The 26,019-nt window shown below is 48.4% G+C and overlaps 1 protein-coding gene across 1 annotated transcript in view; it reads right to left on the bottom strand.

Moving 5' to 3' along the window:
* The window catches only part of ATRN (attractin), an 800,866-nt gene that overhangs the window by 626,623 nt on the left and 148,224 nt on the right, over positions 1 to 26,019 (bottom strand). Inside the window, exon 8 of the mRNA XM_078678722.1 lies at positions 4,034 to 4,277. Within this exon, the coding sequence (XP_078534848.1) occupies positions 4,034 to 4,277 (244 nt within the window). The remainder of the gene's footprint in view (positions 1 to 4,033; positions 4,278 to 26,019) is intronic.

Genomic DNA, 26,019 nt, shown 5'->3' with positions numbered 1-26,019 from the left:
CTGCGCCGCTCCAGCGCAAATCGAGGGTAAGATCGGGACGGCGTCGTCCTGGGACGGAGCCGGGGGCGACACCCTGGGGGCGCCCCCTGGGGGTCGCTGACTGCCGGAGCTCGAGTCGCTTGCGGGACCGCTCCCGTCTAGCTTTGGACGTCAGGGCCCGGCAGTCAGAGCAGGACTTGTCGTCGTGGTCGGGGCCCAGACAGTGAAGGCGATGGGGGTCGGTAACCGACATCAGTCGGTTGCAATCGACGCAGGGTTTGAACCCAGGCATCCCTACCGGCGAGGTCGTGAGGTCGACCGGCGACGACCCGGATCCGGATCCGGCGGGGCCCTGCGGTGTCGGGACCGAAGTCGTCAAAGGCGCTGGGGCCGAAGCACCCGACGGCGCCGGGGCCGAAGCACCCGACGGCGCCGGGGCCGATGCACCCGGCCCGCGTGGGGACCCAGTCGGGCCGCTTGGCCCAAAGGCGCCGCGGAACCAGACGGAGGAGCAAGCGACCTCATGGTCATGAGGAAGGACTCTATCTCCTCCAGCGTCGCGTTCTGCCCAGGGACCGGCGGGTATGGAGCAGGCCGCGACGCCTGCAGCTCCGGCGGAGCCGGTGTCGCCCGAACCCCAGGCCGCGTCGCGCGAGCGGCGGGGGGAGTCAGAAGAGCGGCGTCGCCTCTTCGACTTCTTGTGCCTCTTACCTGAGGACTTCGAGCCCGAAGACTGATGACGACTCCCGGAATTGTGGTGACTCCGGCCCTGCGACCGGTCTCTCGACCTCCTTCCGGACCGGGACCTCGAGCAGCGGGGGGCTGACTGCCGGAGCTCGAGTCGCTTGCGGGACCGCTCCCGTCTAGCTTTGGACGTCAGGGCCCGGCAGTCGGAGCAGGACTTGTCGTCGTGGTCAGGGCCCAAACAGTGAAGGCGATGGGGGTCGGTAACCGACATCAGTCGGTTGCAATCGACGCAGGGTTTGAACCCGGGCATCGCTACCGGCACAGTCTGAGTCGAGAGACTTCGAAAGACTATCAAAAAGGATCGAAAAAGTTAGTCAAAAAGTGACTAGGGTACAACTTTTTCCGGATCGGAGCTTGCTGGCGCGGAAAAAAGAAGAACTGACGTCAGCGCAAGAGGGCGGCGTCTAAGTACTCCGGCGCCGTCATCCCGGCGCCAACGACGCCGACGATGGACCCTCAGACGCCGCCTACAGACGAGCAAGGGTACTGCTACGCAAAAGTTTCCAGATCCAGTCTGACACCTGGGGATATTCTGAGGTAAGGAATCTAATACTAACCCGTTTCTTTCAGATTTGGATTATTTCAGAACCTGTTAGACAAAACTACCTCACAGGTGACTTCCCTAAGTCACCTTAGCCAAGTGGTTTTAATTCTCCACACTTCTCGCTGGGCACTCCTACTTATCCAGTACTTTTGAAATCTCCGCTGTTGTATCCAAAGCATCCATAGCTATTGCCTCATAAGGAAAGGAATCACAGTAAAAGGACAATATGACTGTCCAGAACACCTGAAAGACTTGAAAAGGAAAGAGGTTCCTAGAGAAGACAAAGATAACTGTGTAAAACATCTTCTAGAGAACGGTCTAGACAATCCTCTAGAGGGAGATGAAGATCAAATTGCAGATCTAATCATACCATCAGAAGATCTCACTCTCACAAGGAAGTATAGTCTACATACTGTTCCTCTTCTTATCGCTCTATTGGAGATTATTACCAAACTCTGATTCACCTCTTGTTAGAAGATCACCTGTAAATGACTCGCCTAGTTTCTGGTTAAAGGGGCAGTAAAGTCGAACATTCCTATTCTGACCCAAAATAAAACTACTTTGGTAATATTCAAGATTTACATTAGAGAACAGCATCCATTCCTCCTTTGCATTTGGTTCCAGGATTGCTTGATCCTGCTATACAATTATTTCTAACCCCTGCTTCAGTAAAGTCTGCACAATCCAGATTTATGAAGATGTGTAGACTTTCAGATCGAAATCCTCTTTCCCTCAGAAAAAGATCCTTTTGTCGACTCTGTAATAGTGCCTGCTGCAAAGAAAGCACAACTTTGCTGCTTAACTTTAGCAGCAACAATCAAGTTTTCTTTTGTCACTGCACTTTTAGGAACACACAACAGATCTTTGAGACTCTCGCCAAAGATTCACAGAGTATCTGTCAAAGAAAGGCAGGTTAGGATTTTCAAGAAACATTTAATGAGGATATATGTGTCATTACTATACCGTTGGATATATAAAAACTGTCTGGTCATGGATATTGCCACATTTGCCGGAGACAGAGTTCTTGGTTGAGGCGAACTGCACTAAAACCAGAGGCTCATCCACGCATCTTGTGTTTCCCATGTTCATCAAACTCAGTTGTCGGACCACATGCGGGTGACAGAATCTTCAGTACACGTTTCCTCCCATTCTACTGATACCCAGTATTCTGATCAAGCTGTATCATTCCAAGACCAGGATGACCCTTAGCGCTTGGACGCCTCCGGGCAGCAATCCGCGCTTTATAAATCTACATCCATTTCCATTTTCTGATAGCGCAAGAATGGCTACAGCAGTGGTGGTTTACAGACTGAATGCATCTATCAGAGTAATAACTGTGGAGGCTGCTGTGCAGACAGTATCTCATGTGCAAGTTCGGGGATCATGTCTCGAATCCCAGCCACACATCGTTGAACATAGCAGCCTAGCTTCCAATTCTTACACTATGGACTTCTACATTTGCCTCAAGATTGTATGGTCAATCTCAGAGAGGCCAAAAGTCCTCCTACAAGAACATCATACGCCTTTAGTTGGAAAAAGTTCTGCATTTGGTGAGTTTAGAACAACCACAGTGCGTCCAGGTGCCAGGAAGAAGTGGGGATTCCTTACCCGCTTCATCCAGCAAGGTTTGACCTACAATTTCCATCCCTTAAAGTACATCTTACGACAATCCCCGAGGTAGGAAATTTAATTCACAAACCTTTTTCTTTAGAATCGCTATGATTAAAGTTTACTTAGATGGTCCTGGGTGGTACAAAACATTCATACATTACTTTGCGGACGCCATTAGGAAGGGAACGTCCCTTCCTAACAGCGAATCACAATTCCTAAATAGCGCGTCGCAAATAAATTACGACTCGCTGTTTAGGAATTGTACATGGCCCTGGACCATTTTGCATGCGCAAACGGGTCGCAAAACTGTTTGCGCATGCAATTTAGGGTCGTACATCTGGCCCATAGTGAAGGGATTCGTATAGGAGAAGGATTCTCTTTACGAAAAATATTTAAATGCACTCAGTCTTAAAAGATGTTGAGTGACTCAAAAGAATCGGGTTTGGAACTATTTCCAATGAGAAATAAATCAAAACGTCAGAGCTCATGCCCAGGATTTTGTTACCAGGAGCAAGAAAAAAAAACTGACCTGCCACCAGTGAGGAAGGATGGAATACAATGAGTAGAGTGCAGTCATTAAACGCACAGTGCCAGTTTTTGAATGCATCTGCATTGCAGCCCGTCCACTAACATTGCCCTTCATTCACTTTCCTTTTAAAAAATGTTTGTGAAAGATATAGTCACTTATTTGTTTAGCGACTATTCTATTAAATGGGATGCTTATTTAAAATTAAATTTGGTCATTTTTTAGCTTTTTATAGGCTGAAAATCTAGTTATATTCAAATCATTATTGTGATCCTTTCTACACAAATGTATTTTGCAGTTGTACCTGTACAAGTTTATATAAATTTTGGTTGAAGTGCTTTGGGACCCTGCATGCTGGCATGACTATTCAGTGCTTAGGACTACTGATGAGGATCCCTTGGAAGGGAAGGATACATTAGATCCTTGTAAACTGCGACAGTCACATTTGATGTTTGCTTCAAATTAAACATCACCAGTGGAAGTCTTTAGCTCTACAGAGAGACACTCAGAATAGCTTGAGATACTAGCAGCAAATGTATGCTCAACAACAAACATTGAATGCCTAGCTGAACAAAATTACAATTACTGGAAGCAAGCTTATTACAAAGATATTTATTTTTACATACCTAGATTATATTCTTGAATGATGCTTATATATCCGTAGAGTGGACAGTGCCCAAAGATGACCAGCATCACAGTACTGCCATCTTCTAGTGTGACTATGTGTGCCGAATGCCCAACCACTGCATACTGCTCTTTGGCTTGTGCAATCAGCTGAGACCAGGACTGGTTCTTAACATGAAGAACCCATAGCTGATTTGTAACATTGCCAGTTTCATCTCTTTTTCCACCATACATATATATTTTATCCTAAAAAAAATAAAAAACACACACAAATTATAATTTGAATTACTTCAAAGATAGGAAAAAACATCAAACTGCAGTATTTAATAAATTGGGATTGCGGATTAAAAGGGTGCACAACATTCTAAAATGTTTGATGATTTAAGCACAGCTTAACAGTCGCTGTGTCATAAAAACTGACAATCTTATTTTTATATACTTCTCCTGCCATTTACTTCACATATCAACATGTACCCTAATATTACATCCATTTCATCATTCTCCACAACAGTTCCTCTAACTACATGTCTTCCTTTTATTCAGTATTCGGGACCACCTAGACATACTGCACTCCGTTCCTCATCTCAGGACAAAGTGTAAAGATTGTTGGGAGGGTGATGGAAAGGTAAATCATGGATGCGGATAATTGCGTACAAATACAGCATTCAAGCAGGACAGAAACGTGTTAACTAAAGCATAAGGCTTCTATAGACCTGGGGGTACCCTGTGTGGAATAATCAGCGTAAGATCCTCTATAAAAGCTTTCATGACTGGGACAGGAAGAAGGCCTGGCGGCTGTAAATATATCAGGTAGCATGCTATGTTTTGGACCACTGGTTTCAATCGGTCAATGTGTTCGGAAAGGCAGTAATGGACAAACCATTTCTATTTGTCCGCTTAGCTGCCCCATGTTGTGGGTCCTCAGGCCTCCTTCAAAATGGACACACATTCAGGAGGCAGATTGAGGCAGTCAATCTCTATGATTTCAGGAGCCAAATCGCAAGATTGAGCTGCCTGCGCTTCGGGCCCCCAATGGTGCTCTGGTTCTGGGCTACAAAATATGGAAGGTTGGACAGCTTCTGAAGGGACAGGTTGAGAAGCATGGTTAACCAGGGTTGTCTGGCCCACATGGGAGCAACCAGTATGAGTGAGGGATGTTCGCTGAAGCTTACTGAAGGAGTAGGAGAGGAGAAAAGCGTAGGCAAATACCCCTGACTGGTTCATCCATAGTGCCTTGTCCATTGACTGTGGGGACCTGGAGGAGAAGCTTGGGCATTTAGCGTTTTCTGCTGTAGCGAAGAGCTCTATGTCCGGGAACACTCAATGACAGAAGTATGAGAGTAGGACTGGTGGCTCGAGTTTCAACTGATGGACTTGCTGCATCCTGCTGAGCCGGTCTGCATAGTTGCAGTCTACTCACAGTATGTTCTCCAGTAGATGGATCCTGTGGTAGAGTGCCCACCGCTAAATGCCCTGTGCTAACACTGACAGCTGTTGTGTATGTCTGTCTCCTGGTTTCTAAAGCTAGAACATGGCTGCTATGTTGTCTATCTGGATGAGTGATACCTTGTGTTGTAGGTGGCAGAAAAAGGCTTTGAGAGCTAACTGAACAGCTCGTAGCTTCAGGTTCCTGGTGTGGAAACCTCGGTGGCGGGGTACCCACATGCCCAGAACAGTCAAGTACTGCAGATGAACACTTATATCTCCCACCACACCTCCTCCTCCACAAATCATCTTTGGTGATGGTCACTAGCGGAACTGGGTTTAGATTAGGCCAGCCCTGCCACAGGTTGTCGCTATTCCACCACCGCAGCGAGTGATAGGTGCTAGCCCAAATCAACAAAAGACCTTCCCAGTGGCCTTCTGCTTGTTCAACCATTGTGCTGCTAGGCACTTTTGTAGCGGATGCATGTGTAAGAGGGCATAAGGGAACTACAGCAATAAAAGAGGTCATCATGCCAAAAAGGTGCATGCTGTCCTGACCTTGAAGTGGCGAGTTGGCTGAAAAAGAGGAAGTCATTGATAAACCAACACTTCCAGCCCGGGGAGAGGACATGAAAATCCTGCTGAACAAAGCAGAATGCAAGTGGATGACTCTCTGCAACTCGGTCACCGCTGGCCTTAACACTCTAGATGAGTGGAACACAGACACCACGTAGCCATCTGGCAATACATTCCCACTGATCCCATCCCTATTCAGTACCCCCACTGTTTTTGATTCCTGCCTGCACCCCCCTGCTCCATTTAACCTCTTTGCCTCCTCCTTTAGAACCGGTTTGTGGTAGATCTACTATTGACAGTCACCCTGTATTCATTATACTTCCACTGTTCTTTGACTGCGACCCTATCCAGATGTTTTGATACACCTTGCCAACTGTTTTATACCTCGATATGCATATCTGGCTGTGACTACGCCCTCATCTAATGCTGTTTTATTGCAATACTCTCCTGACAAGTTGCCCCTGGGTTCCACTCCCTTGCTAATTGTCATATTGGTACCATTTATATCTCTTAGTCTTGAAAGCCGTGCATGTCATTTCTTTAATGTTGGGTCACCATGTAAATATGTTATGTCACTTTAAATCTGATGTCTGCCTCCTTTTCCTGCGCTTTGCTTCCCTGGCCCGCCCACTCCCACCATCCCAGTCACAGCTCGTGATCAGACCACGCCCCTTGTAGGAGAGTAGGGTCTGCAATCCTATGATCACCCAGATTTTTGCTTTTTGCTGCACTGGTTTACGACTTTCCCTGGCTGTGGGCCTGCTAATCAGACCCACAGCCTAGCTGTTCTCTCTATCCAAATTGTACTCAGGTACTGAATTGGCACTGGGCCCTCTCTAAGTCCCTGTACCCAGGGCTGAGGTACCCAGAAGTCTCCCAGGGGCTGAAGCATGTATTATGCCACCCCTGGGCTGACTAACTAAACTGACACAACTGGCTGCACGACAGCTGGGGCAAGGTGGTGTAGTTACCCTTTGCTTTAGATATAGTATACCTATATCTAGCCCTAAAATGGACACACAGATCTCCTATCAGTCACTCCTATGGCAGGCCTTAACAATCCTGAAGGCAGAGTGCTTGGAATCGTGTGAGATGGTGCTCTGGCATGAGCTGAGCCTGTCTGCGGCTTTCGGGATCCATCCCTTAGCCGTTTCCATGATATCGCATACCATATACTCTTAAGTGCATTATAATCCTCGCGGTTATATGGCAACTCTGGTATCGCTTTATCAAAACATGTCGAGTAAGGTGTCATACGAATTGGAATACTAACCCCTCGCCAATTCTGGCGACGGGGTTAGCATTCCACCCTTCTAGAGGGACACGACATGTATGTAACCCCTAACCCCGGTTAAAGTCAAACAGAGCCTCAGCTCCACAAAATGGATGCTGCCACCGAGACACAAGTCTGCCCTCCTGCTGCTGGGAGTCCTCCCAGAGCAGGAGATAAGGACAAAGGGTTTCCTGCCAGGGGCGGTGCCAGCACCGTCCCAGACAGGGTTTTGTGTATTGTAGGTAGGCAGGGCTTTAGAGGAAGGTGACTGCACGTGGCACCCCGGTGCTCACTGTGCATAGGCTGGCTGGAACCAGTTCCAGGGTCACTCCAGACCCAGTGCTGGGGAAAAGCCCGCCAAGGAAGTGGGTGTAACCACCCCCCTCCTAGTCCCACCCCTAGGGCAGGACTTAGTCGCGTGCCAGCCCCTTTTTACAGGATAAAGGTAGGAACTGGCCCCCTTCCAAATCAGATCATCTTTGAATCCTGAAACTACTTTCCACGAAAGGAACTCAAGACTTCTTCCTAAGATTTCTCCCTTGTGACTAAGGAGTAGTCACCCTGCATCCGCAGGCACCATCTTAAGAACACTGCGGTCTGCTGCAAGTCTCTCCTCCGGATCAAGACTGCCCAGCTCGACGAGAACCGGCTTCCCTGGCACCTCTGACCTCTACCTACATCATCAGTCACGCTGAGATTCGTGGGTGTGACGAGACCTCGAGGGACCGGCCATCTTCAAGACTGCACGACTTCTGCACAGCAAGCCCGCCGAGTAATTTCCTGGTGAGTGCTTTGGGGTCCGAGAAGCCCCGACCCTGAGCAGCTCCAGCACCGAAGAGTAGCCCCCCAGCATCTCCACGATCGGCGTGGGGCCCTTCTGCTTTTTGCTGCTCACCGCGTTGTTTGGCTACTAGCCCGCTGGCTTGTGGCCTCCTGAACGACGCCCGACGACATCACTGCTGCTAGTCTGGTTGCTCCAGACTGGCCCTTGCTCCCTTCCAGAAGAGGAGCACTCCGGACCCTCCTGGTCCACTCAAGACGCCATTTTGAGTCCACCGCGTGGGCTTGAATTAGCCAAGGCTTGTTGCCCAATCCTGGGTAACTTCGACGCCGACAGCTTCATCCATCGTGGGACAGCTCGCCTCTCCATCCTGGTCGCCGACAACGCCTCCTGGTCCGTGAGATCTGCAGAGCCAGCGTCGCCCACTCACCTAGTCGAGGTGACTTCGCCCGGTGCCATCCTGGTGCCCACTTAATCACTGGCTAGTGATTCAAGAACTTGGTCCCCTCTGCTTTCAGGTTTTCTTCTTCCTTGATCCAGGCTTGGATCCATCGAACTTTCCTTCACTGGTCGCCTGCCAGCAACTTCCTTCTTCCAGGCTCCTGGTCCGGCAACGAGATTCCCGACGTCTTTTCAGACCTATGCAGCTGCAGCCCCTGGGCTAGGTAACTTCGGCACTTCGGTGTCCCAGCATAGCCTCACTATCCTAGGGTCAGGATCCACTGTCGTTTTCTTCCTACCAGGTCGGGTTCGCCCGTGAACACTAACTTTGCCTTTACTAGCTCCCATAGACTTTGTCCCGCATCCCGCGTGAGAGTGCACACTCTGCACCCGAGTCCCCTAGGTCTCCTAGAAGTAATCTAACGATTCTATAGTCAAGTCCTAGCGAGTCCAAAGCCTATTAGTACTGTACTTACCTGCTAGTAATTTCGCATTCCACTTTTAAAGTATATGGTTTTTCGTGCCCCTCGGGCATTTGTGTATAACGTGCTAACTTAAGTATTTTCGTAAGAGTTTTGTTGTGTGCCTAGCACCCTGTCCTCATAAAGAGTACAGGGTTGTTGTGATTCTAATAAATACACTGTTTATTTTCATAACACTTGTGTGGTGTCCTTTCACGGGGTGTTCAAGGGGTAATGTGATGGTAAAACAGCTGGCTTAACACGCCCTCTAGAGTCTTAGCCTTAGACTGCTCGTATCCATGCTACTAGGATAGCTGGTCTATAAGGTTGACTTACAACCAATCATCAATAAGGGTTGTTTGGACTGATATATAGTGATCACTAGAATAGTGAACACTGCACATCAGGCCAACTTCTAACATTGGTGAGCAGCGGTTGGGATTTGAGCTTGCTGTTGTTTTACCACACATGCCCTAAGAATATCTTGTGAAAGATCACATAAGTACTAAAGGTACATATAACTTAGCTTAGAATACTCTGAGTTCTACTGAACCAGCTGTTGTAGCTCCTAGGGCCTAGCACACCCTAAACTACAACTCTAGCAAGGGATCAGTAGGCAAACATATAGTGTAGGTAAGTGCACCACTTACACCTCACTAGAAAAGCATGTCTACCCAGGGAGAATCTACTGAGACTCCCCTGGTCAGTGTTGACCCTCCACAGGTCACTTCAAGATATGCAGCTCTCAGTTTCCAGGAGATGAGACAAATCTGTGTCTCCAGAAAACTGAAGCAGGGGTCTAACCCCACCATTCCCTTTCTGATAGGTCTCTTAGAGACATATGATGCCAGAAAGCTTTCTCAGTTACATGAGAACATGCCAGCCTTAGAGGGAACCTCTGGGGATCCAGATCTCCCCAACATTGCTACTGCAGTTGAGGAGGAGGATCAAGAGGAACTCTCTGGGGATGAGGTAGACAAAGGTCTTGAGGTAGTCAGAAGGCTAACCAGGGCCAACTTAGACTTACTTGGGCTAGGATCTGGGGGACCCCCAGTACTAACCCGAAGTGGGCCTAACCTTGGAGTTAGGAGAGATAGATCTCTTTCTAGGGACTCCAATAGATCTCTGCACTCTAATGCCTCTTCTCAGGGGAGAAGGAATCCTCCACAGAGGAGATTTACTTCCCCTCAGAGAAGGGAGCATGAAGCTAGGATGAGACAAGCTGAACTGAGGATTGAAAGGGAAGAAATTGCCCTGGCCAAAGAGAAGCTTGCCCTGGCAAGAGAGCAGCAGATGAGTGGGTTAGCTCCCACTGGTTGCAGCAATCTCCCAAGAGATAGAGAGAAGGGTTTAGATACTAAACACCTGACTAAAATAGTGCCCCCCTTTAAGCAAGGGGATGATATCCAGAAATGGATGGCTGCTCTGGAGAGGGCCTGCACTGTGCAGTGCATTCCCCAGAGTCAGTGGGCAGCTATACTGTGGCTCTCCTTTGATGGTAAAGGTAGAGATAAGCTCCTCACTACAAGAGTAGAGGATGCTAACAATTACCAGGTCCTGAAGAATACACTGGTTGATGGGTTTGGTTTAACCACTGAGCAGTACAGGTTGCTGTTCAGAGACACCCAGAAAACTCAGTCTCATGACTGGTCTGACTTTGTGGATTGTGCCACTAAGGCTTTGGAGGGCTGGTTGCTGGGTAGCAAGGTTACAGATTACACAGGATTGTATAATCTAATGATGAGAGAACAAATTTTAAACAATTGTCAGAACCAGTTGTTGCACCAGCACCTTGTTGATTCAGATCTGACCTCTCCCCAAGAATTGGGAAAGAAGGCAGACAAATGGGTCAGGGCAAGGATCAAGCAGAACCAGAACCAGAACCAGGGTGGTCAGAAGAAAGCAGACCAGAAGGGTAATGTCAAGAATGAGCAAAATGACCAGAAGTCTTCACCAGGTCCCCAACAAACCAAAGAGGGTGGGGGTCAGGCTTCCCAGAAGAAGAAGACTCAAGAAGGCCAGTCAAAAAGGTGGTGCCAGTACTGTAAAAGTAAGTCTCACTGGTTTAGTGAGTGCACCAAAAGAGGAGGACAAACTCCTGCCACTACAGCCCCTAAGGCAACTGCACCCCCTAGTACAGTCAGTAGTGGTAGTGTACCTCCCAAGGCATTAGTTGGGTTAACCTTGGGTACTGAGGGGTCTGACAACTTAGTTGGCACACTCACTCAGGCTGTCCTTGTCTGTACAGGGGATATGGATATGCCCCCTGAAATAAGTCCCAATACTTTGGGCAAATACAGGCAGACACCTTTGATAAATGGCAAAATGGCTCAGGCCTATAGGGACACTTGTGCCAGTGTCACCATGGTGACACCTAACTTTGTGGACCCTGGACAGATCATGCCAGGTACTGATTTCCTGGTGACCAATGCCAGCAATGTCACTACTAGTCACAGTGTGGCAATTGTGGCTTTCTCCTGGGGTGGAGTGAAGGGACAAAAGAAAGTTGTAGTCAGTTCAGACCTCCCAGTTGATTGTTTGTTGGGCAATGATTTGGAGTCATCACAATGGTCAGAAGTGGAGCAGAGGACTCACATGGAGGCTTGCCAGCACATGTGCTTGCTGTGACTAGGTCACAGGCCAGAAGATGCCCCACTGAACAGGTGCTGGATCCTGAAATTAAGGACCAGACACCTTCCAAGAAGAAGAGCAGTAAGGGTAAGGCTTTGCCTTGCCCCAGGTTGAGGATCAAGTCTCTGAGGAGGCTGATCTGGAAGAGCTGAGGGAAACTGAGCCTAAAGAGCTTGAACTTGATCAAGTTGAGTTTCTGGGCTCAGGGGGACCCTCCAGAGCAGACCTGGGGAAGGAACAGTTGAGCTGCCCTTCCCTTGAACCCCTCAGACAGCAGGCTGCTGCTGAGGCAGCAGGGAATGCCACAGGTGCCCACAGGGTATACTGGGAAGATGGACTCCTGTACTCTGAGTCAAGAGACCCCAAGCCTGGTGCAACCAGGAGGCTGGTCATCCCCTTGTCTCTGAGAGGTTTCCTTCTCACCTTGGCCCATGAGATTCCCCTTGCAGGTCACTTAGGTCAGACAAAGACTTGGGACAGGCTTGTCTCACACTTTCACTGGCCCCATATGAATGAGAATACCAAGGAGTTTTGTCGCTCCTGTGTCACTTGCCAAGCCAGTGGTAAGTCAGGTGGCACAACAAAGGCCCCCCTCATACCACTACCTGTGGTGGGGGTTCCCTTTGAAAGAGTGGGGATTGACATTGTTGGTCCAATGGAACCCCAGACAGCATCAGGGCACAAGTTTATACTGGTGGTGGTGGATCATGCCACCAGGTATCCTGAAGCTATTCCCCTTAGGACCACTACAGCACCTGTAGTGGCAAGAGCCCTAGTTGGAGTGTTCTCCAGAGTGGGTTTCCCTAAGGAGGTCGTTTCTGACAGAGGTACAAACTTCATGTCAGGATATCTGACTGCAATGTGGAAGGAGTGTGGTGTGAACTACAAGTTCACCACACCCTACCACCCACAATGCAATGGGCTTGTTGAGAGATTCAACAGGACCCTGAAAGGGATGATTCATGGACTACCTGAAACTCTTAGGAGAAGATGGGATGTCCTGATCCCCTGCCTCTTGTTTGCTTACAGAGAGGTCCCACAGAAGGGGGTTGGCTACAGCCCTTTTGAGCTTCTGTATGGGCATCCTGTAAGAGGACCCCTGTGTTTGGTGAAGGAAGGATGGGAGAGACCTCTCAAAAAGCCTGCAACCAACATAGTGGACTATGTACTTGGTCTCCGCTCCAGGATGGCTGAGTACATGGAAAAGGTATCTAAAAACCTTGAGGCCAGCCAGGAACTTCAAAAAGCTTGGCATGACCAAAAGGCTGTTCTGACTGTGTACCAGCCAGGACAGAAGGTGTGGGTGCTGGAGCCAGTGGCCCCAGCAGCTCTTAAAGACAAATGGTCTGGGCCCCACACCATCATTGAGCAAAAGGGAGAGGTTACCTACTTGGTGGACCTTGGAACTCCCAGGAGCCCTCTCAGAGTGCTCCATGTTAACAGGCTCAAGGCATATGTTGACAGGAAGGACATGAGCTTGCTCATGGCCACAGATGAGGGACAGAAGGAAGAGAGTGACCCTCTCCCAGACCTGCTCACTCAGAATCCTGATGATGGATCAGTTGATGGTGTTGTCTTTTGTGGCAGCCTCACTGAACATCAGCAACATGATTACAGGCAAGTCCTGCAATCCTTCAGACATATGTTCTCTCTGACACCCAGCCAAACTGATTGGTGTACCCATGATGTTGACACTGGAGACAGTCTGCCTGTCAGGAGTAAAATCTACAGACAGCCTGATCATGTTAGAGACTGCATCAAAACTGAAGCGCAGAAAATGTTGGAGCTGGGAGTCATTGAGCCCTCAGATAGCCCTTGGGCTAGCCCAGTAGTTCTAGTGCCAAAGCCTCACACCCAGGGTGGTAAGAAAGAGATGAGGTTTTGCGTAGACTACAGAGGCCTCAATGCAGTCACTAAGACTGATGCCCACCCAATACCAAGAGCAGATGAACTTATAGATAAATTGGCTTCTGCCAACTTCTTAAGTACATTTGATTTGACAGCTGGGTATTGGCAAATCAGGTTAGCTGAGGAGGCCAAACCCAAGACAGCATTTTCCACCCCTGGAGGGCATTATCAATTTGTGGTAATGCCCTTTGGACTGAAAAATGCACCTGCCACCTTCCAAAGGTTGGTGAATCAAGTCCTCACTGGGCTGGATGACTTCTGTGCAGCATATCTAGACGATATTGCTGTCTTTAGCTCCACCTGGGAGGATCACCTGGTCCACCTGAGGAAAGTGTTAGAGGCCCTGCAAAAGGCAGGCCTCACTATCAAGGCCACAAAGTGCCAGATAGGGCAGACACAGGTTGTGTACCTGGGCCACCTTGTGGGTGGAGGCCAGGTTCAGCCACTGGAGAGTAAGATACAGGCCATCAAGGACTGGACTCCTCCAATCACCCAGACTCAGGTTCGAGCTTTCTTGGGCCTGACTGGGTACTATAGGAAGTTTGTCAGAAATTATGGGTCCATAGTGACCCCTCTTAATGACCTGACAAGCAAAAAGATGCCAAAGAAAGTTCAGTGGACAGCAAGCTGTCAGAAAGCATTCAATGACCTAAAGCAGGCCATGTGCACAGCACCTATCCTAAAGAGTCCAGATTACTCCAAGCCATTCATTGTCCAAACAGATGCTTCTGAGTTGGGTGTGGGGGCTGTTCTGTCTCAACTGAATTTTGATGGTAATGATCAGCCTATTGCTTTCATTAGTAGGAGGTTGACACCCAGAGAGAAAAATTGGTCAGCTATTGAGAGGGAGGCCTTTGCTGTGGTCTGGGCCCTGAAGAGGCTGAGGGCCTACTTGTTTGGCACTCACTTCACCATTCAGACAGACCATAATCCCCTCTTGTGGCTAAATCAGATGAAGGGTGAAAACCCCAAACTGCTTAGGTGGTCCATTTCCCTACAGGGGATGGATTTTACAGTGGAGCATAGACCTGGTACTGATCACAGCAATGCTGATGGGCTCTCCAGGTATTTCCACTTAGAGCAAGAAGACTCACCTGGTCAAGGTTAGTTTATTGTCCCAAAGTTTGGGGGGGGGGTCATGTAGGAGAGTAGGGTCTGCAATCCTATGATCACCCACATTTTTGCTTTTTGCTGCACTGGTTTACGACTTTCCCTGGCTGTGGGCCTGCTAATCAGACCCACAGCCTAGCTGTTCTCTCTATCCAAATTGTACTCAGGTACTGAATTGGCACTGGGCCCTCTCTAAGTCCCTGTACCCAGGGCTGAGGTACCCAGAAGTCTCCCAGGGGCTGAAGCATGTATTATGCCACCCCTGGGCTGACTAACTAAACTGACACAACTGGCTGCACGACAGCTGGGGCAAGGTGGTGTAGTCACCCTTTGCTTTAGATATAGTATACCTATATCTAGCCCTAAAATGGACACACAGATCTCCTATCAGTCACTCCTATGGCAGGCCTTAACAATCCTGAAGGCAGAGTGCTTGGAATCGTGTGAGATGGTGCTCTGGCATGAGCTGAGCCTGTCTGCGGCTTTCGGGATCCATCCCTTAGCCGTTTCCATGATATCGCATACCATATACTCTTAAGTGCATTATAATCCTCGCGGTTATATGCCAACTCTGGTATCGCTTTATCAAAACATGTCGAGTAAGGTGTCATACGAATTGGAATACTAACTCCTCGCCAATTCTGGCGACGGGGTTAGCATTCCACCCTTCTAGAGGGACACGACATGTATGTAACCCCTAACCCCGGTTAAAGTCAAACAGAGCCTCAGCTCCACAAAATGGATGCTGCCACCGAGACACAAGTCTGCCCTCCTGCTGCTGGGAGTCCTCCCAGAGCAGGAGATAAGGACAAAGGGTTTCCTGCCAGGGGCGGTGCCAGCACCATCCCAGACAGGGTTTTGTGTATTGTAGGTAGGCAGGGCTTTAGAGGAAGGTGACTGCACGTGGCACCCCGGTGCTCACTGTGCATAGGCTGGCTGGAACCAGTTCCAGGGTCACTCCAGACCCTCTGCTGGGGAAAAGCCCGCCAAGGAAGTGGGTGTAACCACCCCCCTCCTAGTCCCACCCCTAGGGCAGGACTTAGTCGCGTGCCAGCCCCTTTTTACAGGATAAAGGTAGGAACTGGCCCCCTTCCAAATCAGATCATCTTTGAATCCTGAAACTACTTTCCACGAAAGGAACTCAAGACTTCTTCCTAAGATTTCTCCCTTGTGACTAAGGAGTAGTCACCCTGCATCCGCAGGCACCATCTTAAGAACACTGCGGTCTGCTGCAAGTCTCTCCTCCGGATCAAGACTGCCCAGCTCGACGAGAACCGGCTTCCCTGGCACCTCTGACCTCTACCTACATCATCAGTCACGCTGAGATTCGTGGGTGTGACGAGACCTCGAGGGACCGGCCATCTTCAAGACTGCACGACTTCTGCACAGCAAGCCCGCCGAGTAATTTCCTGGTGAGTGCTTTGGGGTCCGAGAAGCCCCGACCCTGAGCAGCTCCAGCACCGAAGAGTAGCCCCCCAGCATCTCCACGATCGGCGTGGGGCCCTTCTGCTTTTTGCTGCTCACCGCGTTGTTTGGCTACTAGCCCGCTGGCTTGTGGCCTCCTGAACGACGCCCGACGACATCACTGCTGCTAGTCTGGTTGCTCCAGACTGGCCCTTGCTCCCTTCCAGAAGAGGAGCACTCCGGACCCTCCTGGTCCACTCAAGATGCCATTTTGAGTCCACCGCGTGGGCTTGAATTAGCCAAGGCTTGTTGCCCAATCCTGGGTAACTTCGACGCCAACAGCTTCATCCATCGTGGGACAGCTCGCCTCTCCATCCTGGTCGCCGACAACGCCTCCTGGTCCGTGAGATCTGCAGAGCCAGCGTCGCCCACTCACCTAGTCGAGGTGACTTCGCCCGGTGCCATCCTGGTGCCCACTTAATCACTGGCTAGTGATTCAAGAACTTGGTCCCCTCTGCTTTCAGGTTTTCTTCTTCCTTGATCCAGGCTTGGATCCATCGAACTTTCCTTCACTGGTCGCCTGCCAGCAACTTCCTTCTTCCAGGCTCCTGGTCCGGCAACGAGATTCCCGACGTCTTTTCAGACCTATGCAGCTGCAGCCCCTGGGCTAGGTAACTTCGGCACTTCGGTGTCCCAGCATAGCCTCACTATCCTAGGGTCAGGATCCACTGTCGTTTTCTTCCTACCAGGTCGGGTTCGCCCGTGAACACTAACTTTGCCTTTACTAGCTCCCATAGACTTTGTCCCGCATGAGAGTGCACACTCTGCACCCGAGTCCCCTAGGTCTCCTAGAAGTAATCTAACGATTCTATAGTCAAGTCCTAGCGAGTCCAAAGCCTATTAGTACTGTACTTACCTGCTAGTAATTTCGCATTCCACTTTTAAAGTATATGGTTTTTCGTGCCCCTCGGGCATTTGTGTATAACGTGCTAACTTAAGTATTTTCGTAAGAGTTTTGTTGTGTGCCTAGCACCCTGTCCTCATAAAGAGTACAGGGTTGTTGTGATTCTAATAAATACACTGTTTATTTTCATAACACTTGTGTGGTGTCCTTTCACGGGGTGTTCAAGGGGTAATGTGATGGTAAAACAGCTGGCTTAACACGCCCTCTAGAGTCTTAGCCTTAGACTGCTCGTATCCATGCTACTAGGATAGCTGGTCTATAAGGTTGACTTACAACCAATCATCAATAAGGGTTGTTTGGACTGATATATAGTGATCACTAGAATAGTGAACACTGCACATCAGGCCAACTTCTCACACCCCTTCACCAATTATCTTCTCAGGCTCTGACGGCCCCGTGACCTCCTAACACGGAAGCTTCTTGCAGCCTTCACTTCTGCTTGTAAGACCGCTCGGATTGACTTCGAACCACGATCTCGACTGATACAGGTATTCCCCGCCGCCTATCACTCTTGCCACACACCGCTGGCAGCCCGGCATGCGCCCATCTTGATTTGGCCCCTTTATCTTTTAGGTCCAACCTGCCCAATTTACTGGACTACTGCTCTCCGCCCGAACGCCGACAAATTAACGCTCTAGCTTGACTGATACAGGTATTTCCCGCCACCTATCACTCTTGCCACACACCGCCGGTAGCCCTGCATGCGCCCACCTTGATTTGGCCCCTTTATCTTTTAGCTCCAACCTGCCCAATTTACTGGACTACTGCTCTTCGCCCAGACGCCGACAAATTATCGCTCTGGCTTCTTGCCATTGCCAGGTAAATTACTTTTCTAACCCGTGCCACCCGCACACCATTTCTTCCACACACCAACCTTGGCTTCCCCCTTGTTTCAGCTCCCCAGCGGCCACCGGCTCTTCCTCGCCGGATCCCTCATACCGGACTGTTTTATCGCCACAGGTATGATTTTACATATGCGCGCCTTCTCCACTGGCTCGCTCGACCCGGAGCATATCTAGACACACCGCCCTGGTCGCACTGGCCCCATGCCTCTCTTTTCTTTTTTCCCCCCCTGACTTGATAACTTCCCTCAGTCGGCTTCTCCCACCCGTTCTCGCACTCTCACAGAGGCACCACCCATAAGCTGTAGGTGCCACTTCCCTCCAGCATAGCTTGTGTGTTTTTTCCCCCTTGGAAAATATTTTTTCCCCAAGTATACCATCGGTCCTATCTGACCTGGCTTAGAGTGCTCTCACCCGAAGTGGGCAACTGCCCCTTTTCTGCAGCGCTCCTACCACGGTCCAGGTTCCTTTCTGATATATGCCAGTCTCCCTTCCTCTCGCATTATACTGCCACTACCAAACTCACAACTCCCATATTCCCTATGGGTGCCATCCTTACCTTCCCTGCCAACTGCGGGCTCTGGCTTTAGCCCCCCGCCACCTACTCAGGACCTCCGGGTACCATTTCTAATCGCTATGTCCCCTCGACTCCCGTTCCCGGCCCCCGTGTCCCTTCACCTCCATTATTTCCTCCTTTCCCAGAGCAACCCTTACATGTCCTTTTTGCCCCACAGCACTGAAAATGAGACAACCATGTCCTGAAGATGGCCCCAATTGATAAAGGACCGAATCGCGTCGACTCCACAGCGCTACTATAGGCGCATCTTTCATCGTGGCGCTCTTGAAATTGTGAATTGCGATATAAAGTCACTATAACCTTGTCACGCACTAAGCCACTCACTGTACAATTACTTCACCTTGCTCACATTGCGCCGTTCACCACCTTCACTTGCGTCGCCACATACCACTTGTACATACTGAGCACCAAGTTCCTTCGGTTGTCATATGAATCTTTCAATTTGGTGCTGTTTAAATTGTTTGAATATGACCTTATCCTTTTTCAATATGAAAATACAAAAGTAATAACTATATCTAAGCTATTTGAATAAGTGTCTACTTTCTTCATGTTCGTGTAATGCTTTATGCATGCAAGAATAATTGCCTTTAGAATTTCACCTGTTGGGATATTGTATTGTCTTTATATCTTTGAACCCTAATCCCGACTAGGTATATGGGTCACACTCCTGTGTTCTCTTACAAAAAAAAAAAAGAAAATCTGTAAGACTGCAGCACCTGCGAGCTGTCTGAAACCCGTAGAAGAAATATCAATTGCACAGTCTAAGATCTCAGAGGAGATTTTCTCTTCCACGATCTTAAGGGCTTCCACCCTGGAGGAGTCCGGAAGCAGGTCAATCAAAGCCGCGATTTCTGACCACATTTGACGGTCATATCGTCCGAGGATGGCCAAGGAGTTTGCCGCTCTGACCGTCGTGGCAGCCATAGTGGTGAACTTCTTTCCAATGGTATCGAGGCGGCGACCCTCCTGATCCGGCGGCGAAGTCAACAGAGTTGCCGGGTTACGCGACCTCTTTTGGGCGGCTTGCATAATGACTGAGATAGCCTTTGATTGCGATACAAGACATGCCGGTGAACCCGCAGGCGCCTTATACTTTTTGTCAAGGCATGGAAGCATGGCCGGGATGGAGTTAGGCCGTTCCATTAGTTTAAGCCCCTCCTGCCATATAAAGTCAATGATTGGGATAGTATGTACTTGCTTCAAAGGTTGATCCTTGAAGTCATAAAGGAAGCAGTCTTGTTGTCTGACTTCCATGGGCAAATGAACACGCTTCGCAGCTCTCACCATCAAATTGTGGAAACCCCCAATGTCCACTGGAGGAGAAGCCAGGGGAGAAGCAGGAGGAGGAGACAGGGTCTGGGCCCGATAGTTGTCCCAATCTGCAAGGACAGCGTAGTCGTCCTGGTCCGTATCCTTGCGGACGTCATCATCGTCAGTATCGGGATCAGGAAGAACTAGTGATCTTGGCTGAGCAACAGAAGTGGCTCTTGTGTTGGAGGAGGCGGAGTAGGAGAATTCTGTGCAGAAGGTGGGAATCGACAATTATAATCGTCTAACATGTGCTGAAGGTTCGATATCAAACACGCCGGTATTTGTGCCATAGGAACCTCGTTGTCAACATCCAGCTGATCATCATGAACTGGGAAGAGCGTACCCCTGTCATCATTGTCCTCATCCTCAGAGTCCTGATATTTTATATTGAGCACTGAAGGACTTGCAGCAGGACGAAAGGTGTCATCAACATAAGACCCATCCGAAGATTCCTCCTCTGCAGACGCAAAGAGTTGAGCAGTGGGGCCAGAACCACCTTGAAGAGGACTCAAAACCAGCGGAGCAGGACGTTTAACAATAGAAGCTGTCACAACAGTAAAGGTTGTTGCAGTAGCCAGGGAATAGTGTCCCTTCGTGGTCGAATCCGTCGCTGAGGGATCCGCCAATGTAGAACCAGGCGTCGACGAAGAAGCGGAAGCCGGCGACAGAGGCTGGACTTTTACCGTCGACGGTGCGGCCGTCGTCGACGAGGTCTTCTTCGTCGTCGACGGAGCTGTCGACGAGGAGGTGGTCGTCGACGAAAGTGGTACCGTCGACGAAAGTGGTACCGTCGACGAAAGTGGTACCGTCGACGAAAGTGGTACCGTCGACGAAAGTGGTACCGTCGACGAAAGTGGTACCGTCGACGAAAGTGGTACCGTCGACGAAAGTGGTACCGTCGACGAAAGTGGTACCGTCGACGAAAGTGGTACCGTCGACGGTACAAGTGGTACCGTCGACGAAAGTGGTACCGTCGACGAAAGTGGTACCGTCAACGAAAGTGGTACCGTCAACGAGTGGCGCGTCAACGAAGCCTTCGTCAAAGAATGCTTCTTTGGCAAGGTCGTCGACGAGATAGATTTCTTCGCCGTCAACGAGATCTTCACAATGGAGGTTATGGGCCTAACCTCTTGGTTCATAGTCGACGATGCGGATGTTGTCGTCGTAGTCGTCTCCGTCGACATAGAGCATGTCGTCGTCATCGTAGACAACGTCGACGGATCTCGTCAACGTGCCCGTCGACGAGCTGGCACTCGTTTTGGACGAAGAGGGCACAGTTTGGGACTGTGAAGCCAGAGAACCAGGTCCCGTAGGCGTAGAGGCCGGCAGATCCCGTGGGGAGACAGACTTTGAAGCATCCACCAACTTCTTCCTTTTTAGAAAAGGAGAAAGCATCTCAGTCTCCGACCCACGTTTAAGAGAGGTCTTGGAATGGAAGGAAGACACGCTCCACATCAGACACAGGATTGTCTGAAGTCTTCAACCTCTGTACCAACACAAAGAGACGGGCCTCTCTATCTTTCAGAGTCTTGGAAGAAAAAGTTCTGCAAAACTTGCAGTTCCTCACCTCATGCTCCGGGTACAGGCAATAAATGCCCTTTTATGAGGATCAAGCTAAAAATGAGAAGGTCCCCCTACTGGGAGGGGAACTAACCAGTGCACAGCGAAAGGACCGTAGTCTTATTCCATAAACATCATAATCACAGCAGTCTGTGTGAAAAGTTTCAAGAATTTTAATCCATTCGTGGAGAATATTCAAGCATATTCAAGTTCAGCCAGAAGCGTGTCGTTACACGTCAAATAATCCAACCATAGTGATTAAATAAACAAGTCCCGATGCATTTCGGGCAAAAGCCCTTTCTCAAGGGAATGCTCTACAAAGAAATACAAATATGAACAGAATCAATAAACTGTACAAGTTACAAACGATCGAATGCAAACATGCAAAAACCAAATTGGAGTAACTGGAATGACTCGTGACAATAGTTACAATGCTGTGTGACATATCCCAAGGGTTGCCAAGTCTAGCGGTCATATCCGAGGTTGTGCAAAGAACGTTGAGGCGTGGAAAACAGACCACCCGAGAATGCGTGTAAAACAGACAAAGTGAAAAGAGTATCCGCAACGGTACCAAACCAAAGAGTGAGATGGCAAGAAGACAAACATGCCGAGAAGTGCAAGCGAATAGTCGAAGAATTACTCACATGCTGGGATTCTACGGGATGCCTAGCGGCATAACAGCCAGGTAGTGTTTGTAAAAACGGAGAGTGCTCCTCGCGGTTAACTACCGACAGTGAACATAAACGAAGGACGCAGTGCAGGGTGTTAGTGGACAAGAAAAACGGACTACAGAGTGTGAAAACATCGCCATTTTGGAAAGGTGTGATGTGAGAGGTGAATGACAGTACACTGAAGTGATAAATGGTGTGTGCAGATAGCCAAGAAATATTACAGATAACAAAGAAATTCAATTCGATCGTTAAGCCCATTGGGCGCCATCGTTGAGAGGAAACGGATCCAGAAATTTTCACGCTTAAGTAAAGTGTTCTTATTGTTGGAAGTTATTGGTACTTGTTCCAGAATCAGGAATTTAAGTTGAGCCACAGAATGTCTCAATTCGGTAAAATGCACCGCCACAGTGGATTTTAGGTTATTGGTGCGAATGTTACTTTTATGTTCCAAAATCCGGATGCGGATTTTTCTTTCAGTGTGTCCTACGTAACATTTGCCACACGGACACTTCAATAGATAAATGACATTGTTCGAGTTGCAGGTGGCATTTACTTTGAGCTTGATGGGATGCCCTTTCATGGGATGACACATGATGTTACCAGTGATGCAGTTGTTACAATTAGAACAGTTGTAACAGGGTCTCAGTCCTTTGTATTCCTTGTGTACGTCTTCTTGATTGGATTTGCTCAGGATTTCTTTGAGGTTTCTACCTCGGGTAAATGCAAAAATGGGAGGTTGATTAAACAAACCATTGAAGTCAGGTTCCAGGGTCAAGATAGACCAATGTTTTCGGATAATCGATTGAAAGCGGTTGGATGTTTTGGAATATTTCGAAACTACTACCAAACGTTCAGATTCAGTTTTTGTTTTAGGTTGCAGTAAGGTGGTTCTAGTTTTTTTGGCACTTCTTGCCATGGCGAGATCCAATATTGGTGTGGGGTATCCTCTTGATTTCAATCTGTCAAGTGTGTTTAGCATTTGTACTTTGCATTCTTCTTTGTCTGAAACTATGCGTTTAATCCGTAATAGTTGTGCGTAAGGTAAATTGTTCTTCAAACCAGAGCGGTGAAAACTACTGTAGTGAAGCGTGGAGTTTCTATCGGTGGGTTTCCGATAAACTGTGGTTGACCACTCTCCTTGTCTCCTATGTATTTCAACATCCAGGTAGTGTATTGTACTCTCATCATGTTCCCATGTGAATTGAATTCTTTGGTTGAATTGGTTCCATGTTGTCAAAAAGGCATTCAACGTATCTGCATTGCCCTCCCATAGTATGAAGATATCATCTATGAAGCGTAGGTATAGTCGTCCATGTTCATGCCAGCTGCTTTGGTTCAAGATGTAAGATTCCTCGAATTGTTTCATATAAATGTTCGCATAGCAAGGAGCTGCCGAATTGCCCATGGCAGTGCCATTAAGTTGCAAAATCCATTTGTCTTTGACTGAGAAGTAGCTGTGGTATAATGTGAATATTGTCAATTGCATAAGGAACACTTTGAAGTCTGCGTCCAGATCAGATGAGGATAACACTTCTTCAATGGATTCAATACCTCCATCATGTGGGATGGAGGTGTAAAGTGAACAAACGTCCACCGTACACATGATAAGTTGGTTGTTCCTGAGTTCGTTCATGATGGGTGCAATTTTCAATAAAAAATCAGTAGTGTCTTTGACATGTGATTTGGTAGCCGCAACGAAAGGTTGCAAATATTTGTCCAAAAATTTGCCTACATTTTCGTGTAGGCTGCCTCGAGTCGACACAATCGGTCGGAAAGGAGGGTGTGTGGGATGCTTATGCATTTTGGGTAGCATATACAATGCAGGAGGTCTAGGATTGGATGGTGTCAAAAATCTGCGAGTCTTGTCGTTGATCGTTCCTTGATCAAATGCTGCCTGAATGATGAGTACCAGGTCCTGTGTGTACTCCTTCGTCGGATCTTCGGGTAGAAAATCATAAGTGTTTTGATCGTTGATATGTGAGTCTACTTGTTGATCATAAAAGCTGGTGTCCATGATGACCAGGGCACCACCTTTGTCAGCATTCTGACAAGTTATCGTCGGGTCATTGGCCAGTTTCTGGAGGATGTTTCTCTCCTTACGAGTAAGGTTACCTTGTTTGACGGTTGTTTGAAAAGGCAGGTTCAAGATTTCTTGTTTGATCAGGTTCTCAAAGGCGTCAATGATCTTGTGGCTTTGTGGTGCCATGAATGTGCTGTGGGGTCTCAGTCCTCGTAGCATATCTTCTTCTTGTATTGTTGCTGGAATGATGTTGGTGAAATAATGCCTAAGGCGGATGTTGCGCATCAATTTAAATGCGCTGACTTCCAGTTCAAGTGTGTTGATAACGGTAGTAGGCACAAAGGATTGACCCTTTTGCAGGGTGTTGATTTCGTCGCTGGTTAGAATGGTAGAAGATATGTTAATTACCAGGTTGTCTTGAGCCTTCACCGTCTGGCTTTTCTGTTCTTCTTGGTTTGCGGAGGCGTTTTTTCTGCAACTCCGGCGGGTTTTGCCCCCCCGGGATCTTCCTGTTGATCCGGGCCTGACTCTAAAAAATGAACCGAGGAATCTGTAGAAGTGCTGGGTGTTTGTGATTCAGAGTTAGGAGTTGCACGGGTTGGTCTAGATCTGTTGTCGTCTTCTGACGATGATGTTTCAGTGGCAGAAGCAGGGTTATAGGGTTTGTTGGAGCGTCGGCGGGCATACACCTCTGCCCAGGTGTATACCTCGCCGAGCTTATAATCTATAGTGTCCCTTTTGAATTTACGCAGTTTTCTCTCCTGAGTCTCTCGGGTGTGTTTCTCAAGTTGAATGCTGATGTCATCCAACATTTTCTTCAGGTCATCTGCTGTGAGTGACTCGGTCAGCTCCTCTTTTATAGTGGTAATTTCCAGAGATAGTTCTTCCAGAGATTTGGAGAGTTCCTCGACGATCAACAGGATCAAGTCGAGGGAACACTTATTCAATATAGCGTACCAACGCTCCACAAATTTGACATTGTTTTTGCATAAGAGCGGTTTAAGTGGGACACGCAGGCCCCGGGGTATCCGTTGCACTCGATGGTACCGTATCAGGGTACTCGCATGTAATTTCTGATTTGTTTCCTTCTTTAGCAGGTAGAGCAATTGTTTGAGGTTGCTTTCAGCGCTGCGGGTGTTGCCAGCAGCGGTAGCTTCTTCCTGAATTAAACTGTATATTTTATCAGCGTCATCAGTTGTGTAGGCGAAGGTGGAAGCTTTCTGATCAGTCATCCCTGAGACTGTATCAAAATTCATTTTGAAGCGCGTGCTGAAATCCTGGGGCAGAGTAAGTAGAAATCAAAGATAAGTGGGAGTTCGCACAGCGTGATGAAATTTGTGGGTTGTAAAGAATTGTAGCAAAGGACTTGTTTATTTAATCACTATGGTTGGATTATTTGACGTGTAACGACACGCTTCTGGCTGAACTTGAATATGCTTGAATATTCTCCACGAATGGATTAAAATTCTTGAAACTTTTCACACAGACTGCTGTGATTATGATGTTTATGGAATAAGACTACGGTCCTTTCGCTGTGCACTGGTTAGTTCCCCTCCCAGTAGGGGGACCTTCTCATTTTTAGCTTTGTGCTCACACTGCTTGGTCAGACAGTGTTCTATCCAGTGGCACGCTACAATTCTTTACAACCCACAAATTTCATCACGCTGTGCGAACTCCCACTTATCTTTGACTTTTATGAGGATCCTCATGGAACAGGCGAAGCTTTCCACAAGTAGAACAAGGCCTGAATAAAGATTTCTTTGTTGTAAACATTGTAGAAGAAGATGAAAAGGTTTGAAGATTGAAGAAACTGAGCAGAGTTCAGGGAGACTCCCTTCACACGACGTGCGGTAGAAAATCTGAGGGCTTGAGAGAAGGTTCTAGAGGGTGCTACAGCCTGATTGGCTGGAATGTGGACTATTATAACGACTTGGATAGGTTACTAAAGTGAATTCTCCCTTTAGACTTCTATGGGCTTATGTTGTTCTATGGTACTTTTAACTTCTTCTTTATATCTATTTAAATATCTATTT

Source organism: Lissotriton helveticus, chromosome 2_2 (genome assembly GCF_964261635.1).
Source record: "Lissotriton helveticus chromosome 2_2, aLisHel1.1, whole genome shotgun sequence".
In the NCBI taxonomy this organism is placed as follows: Eukaryota; Metazoa; Chordata; class Amphibia; order Caudata; family Salamandridae; genus Lissotriton; species Lissotriton helveticus.
Note: the sequence above shows the minus strand (reverse complement) of the source record. Positions and strands in the feature narration are given on the sequence as shown.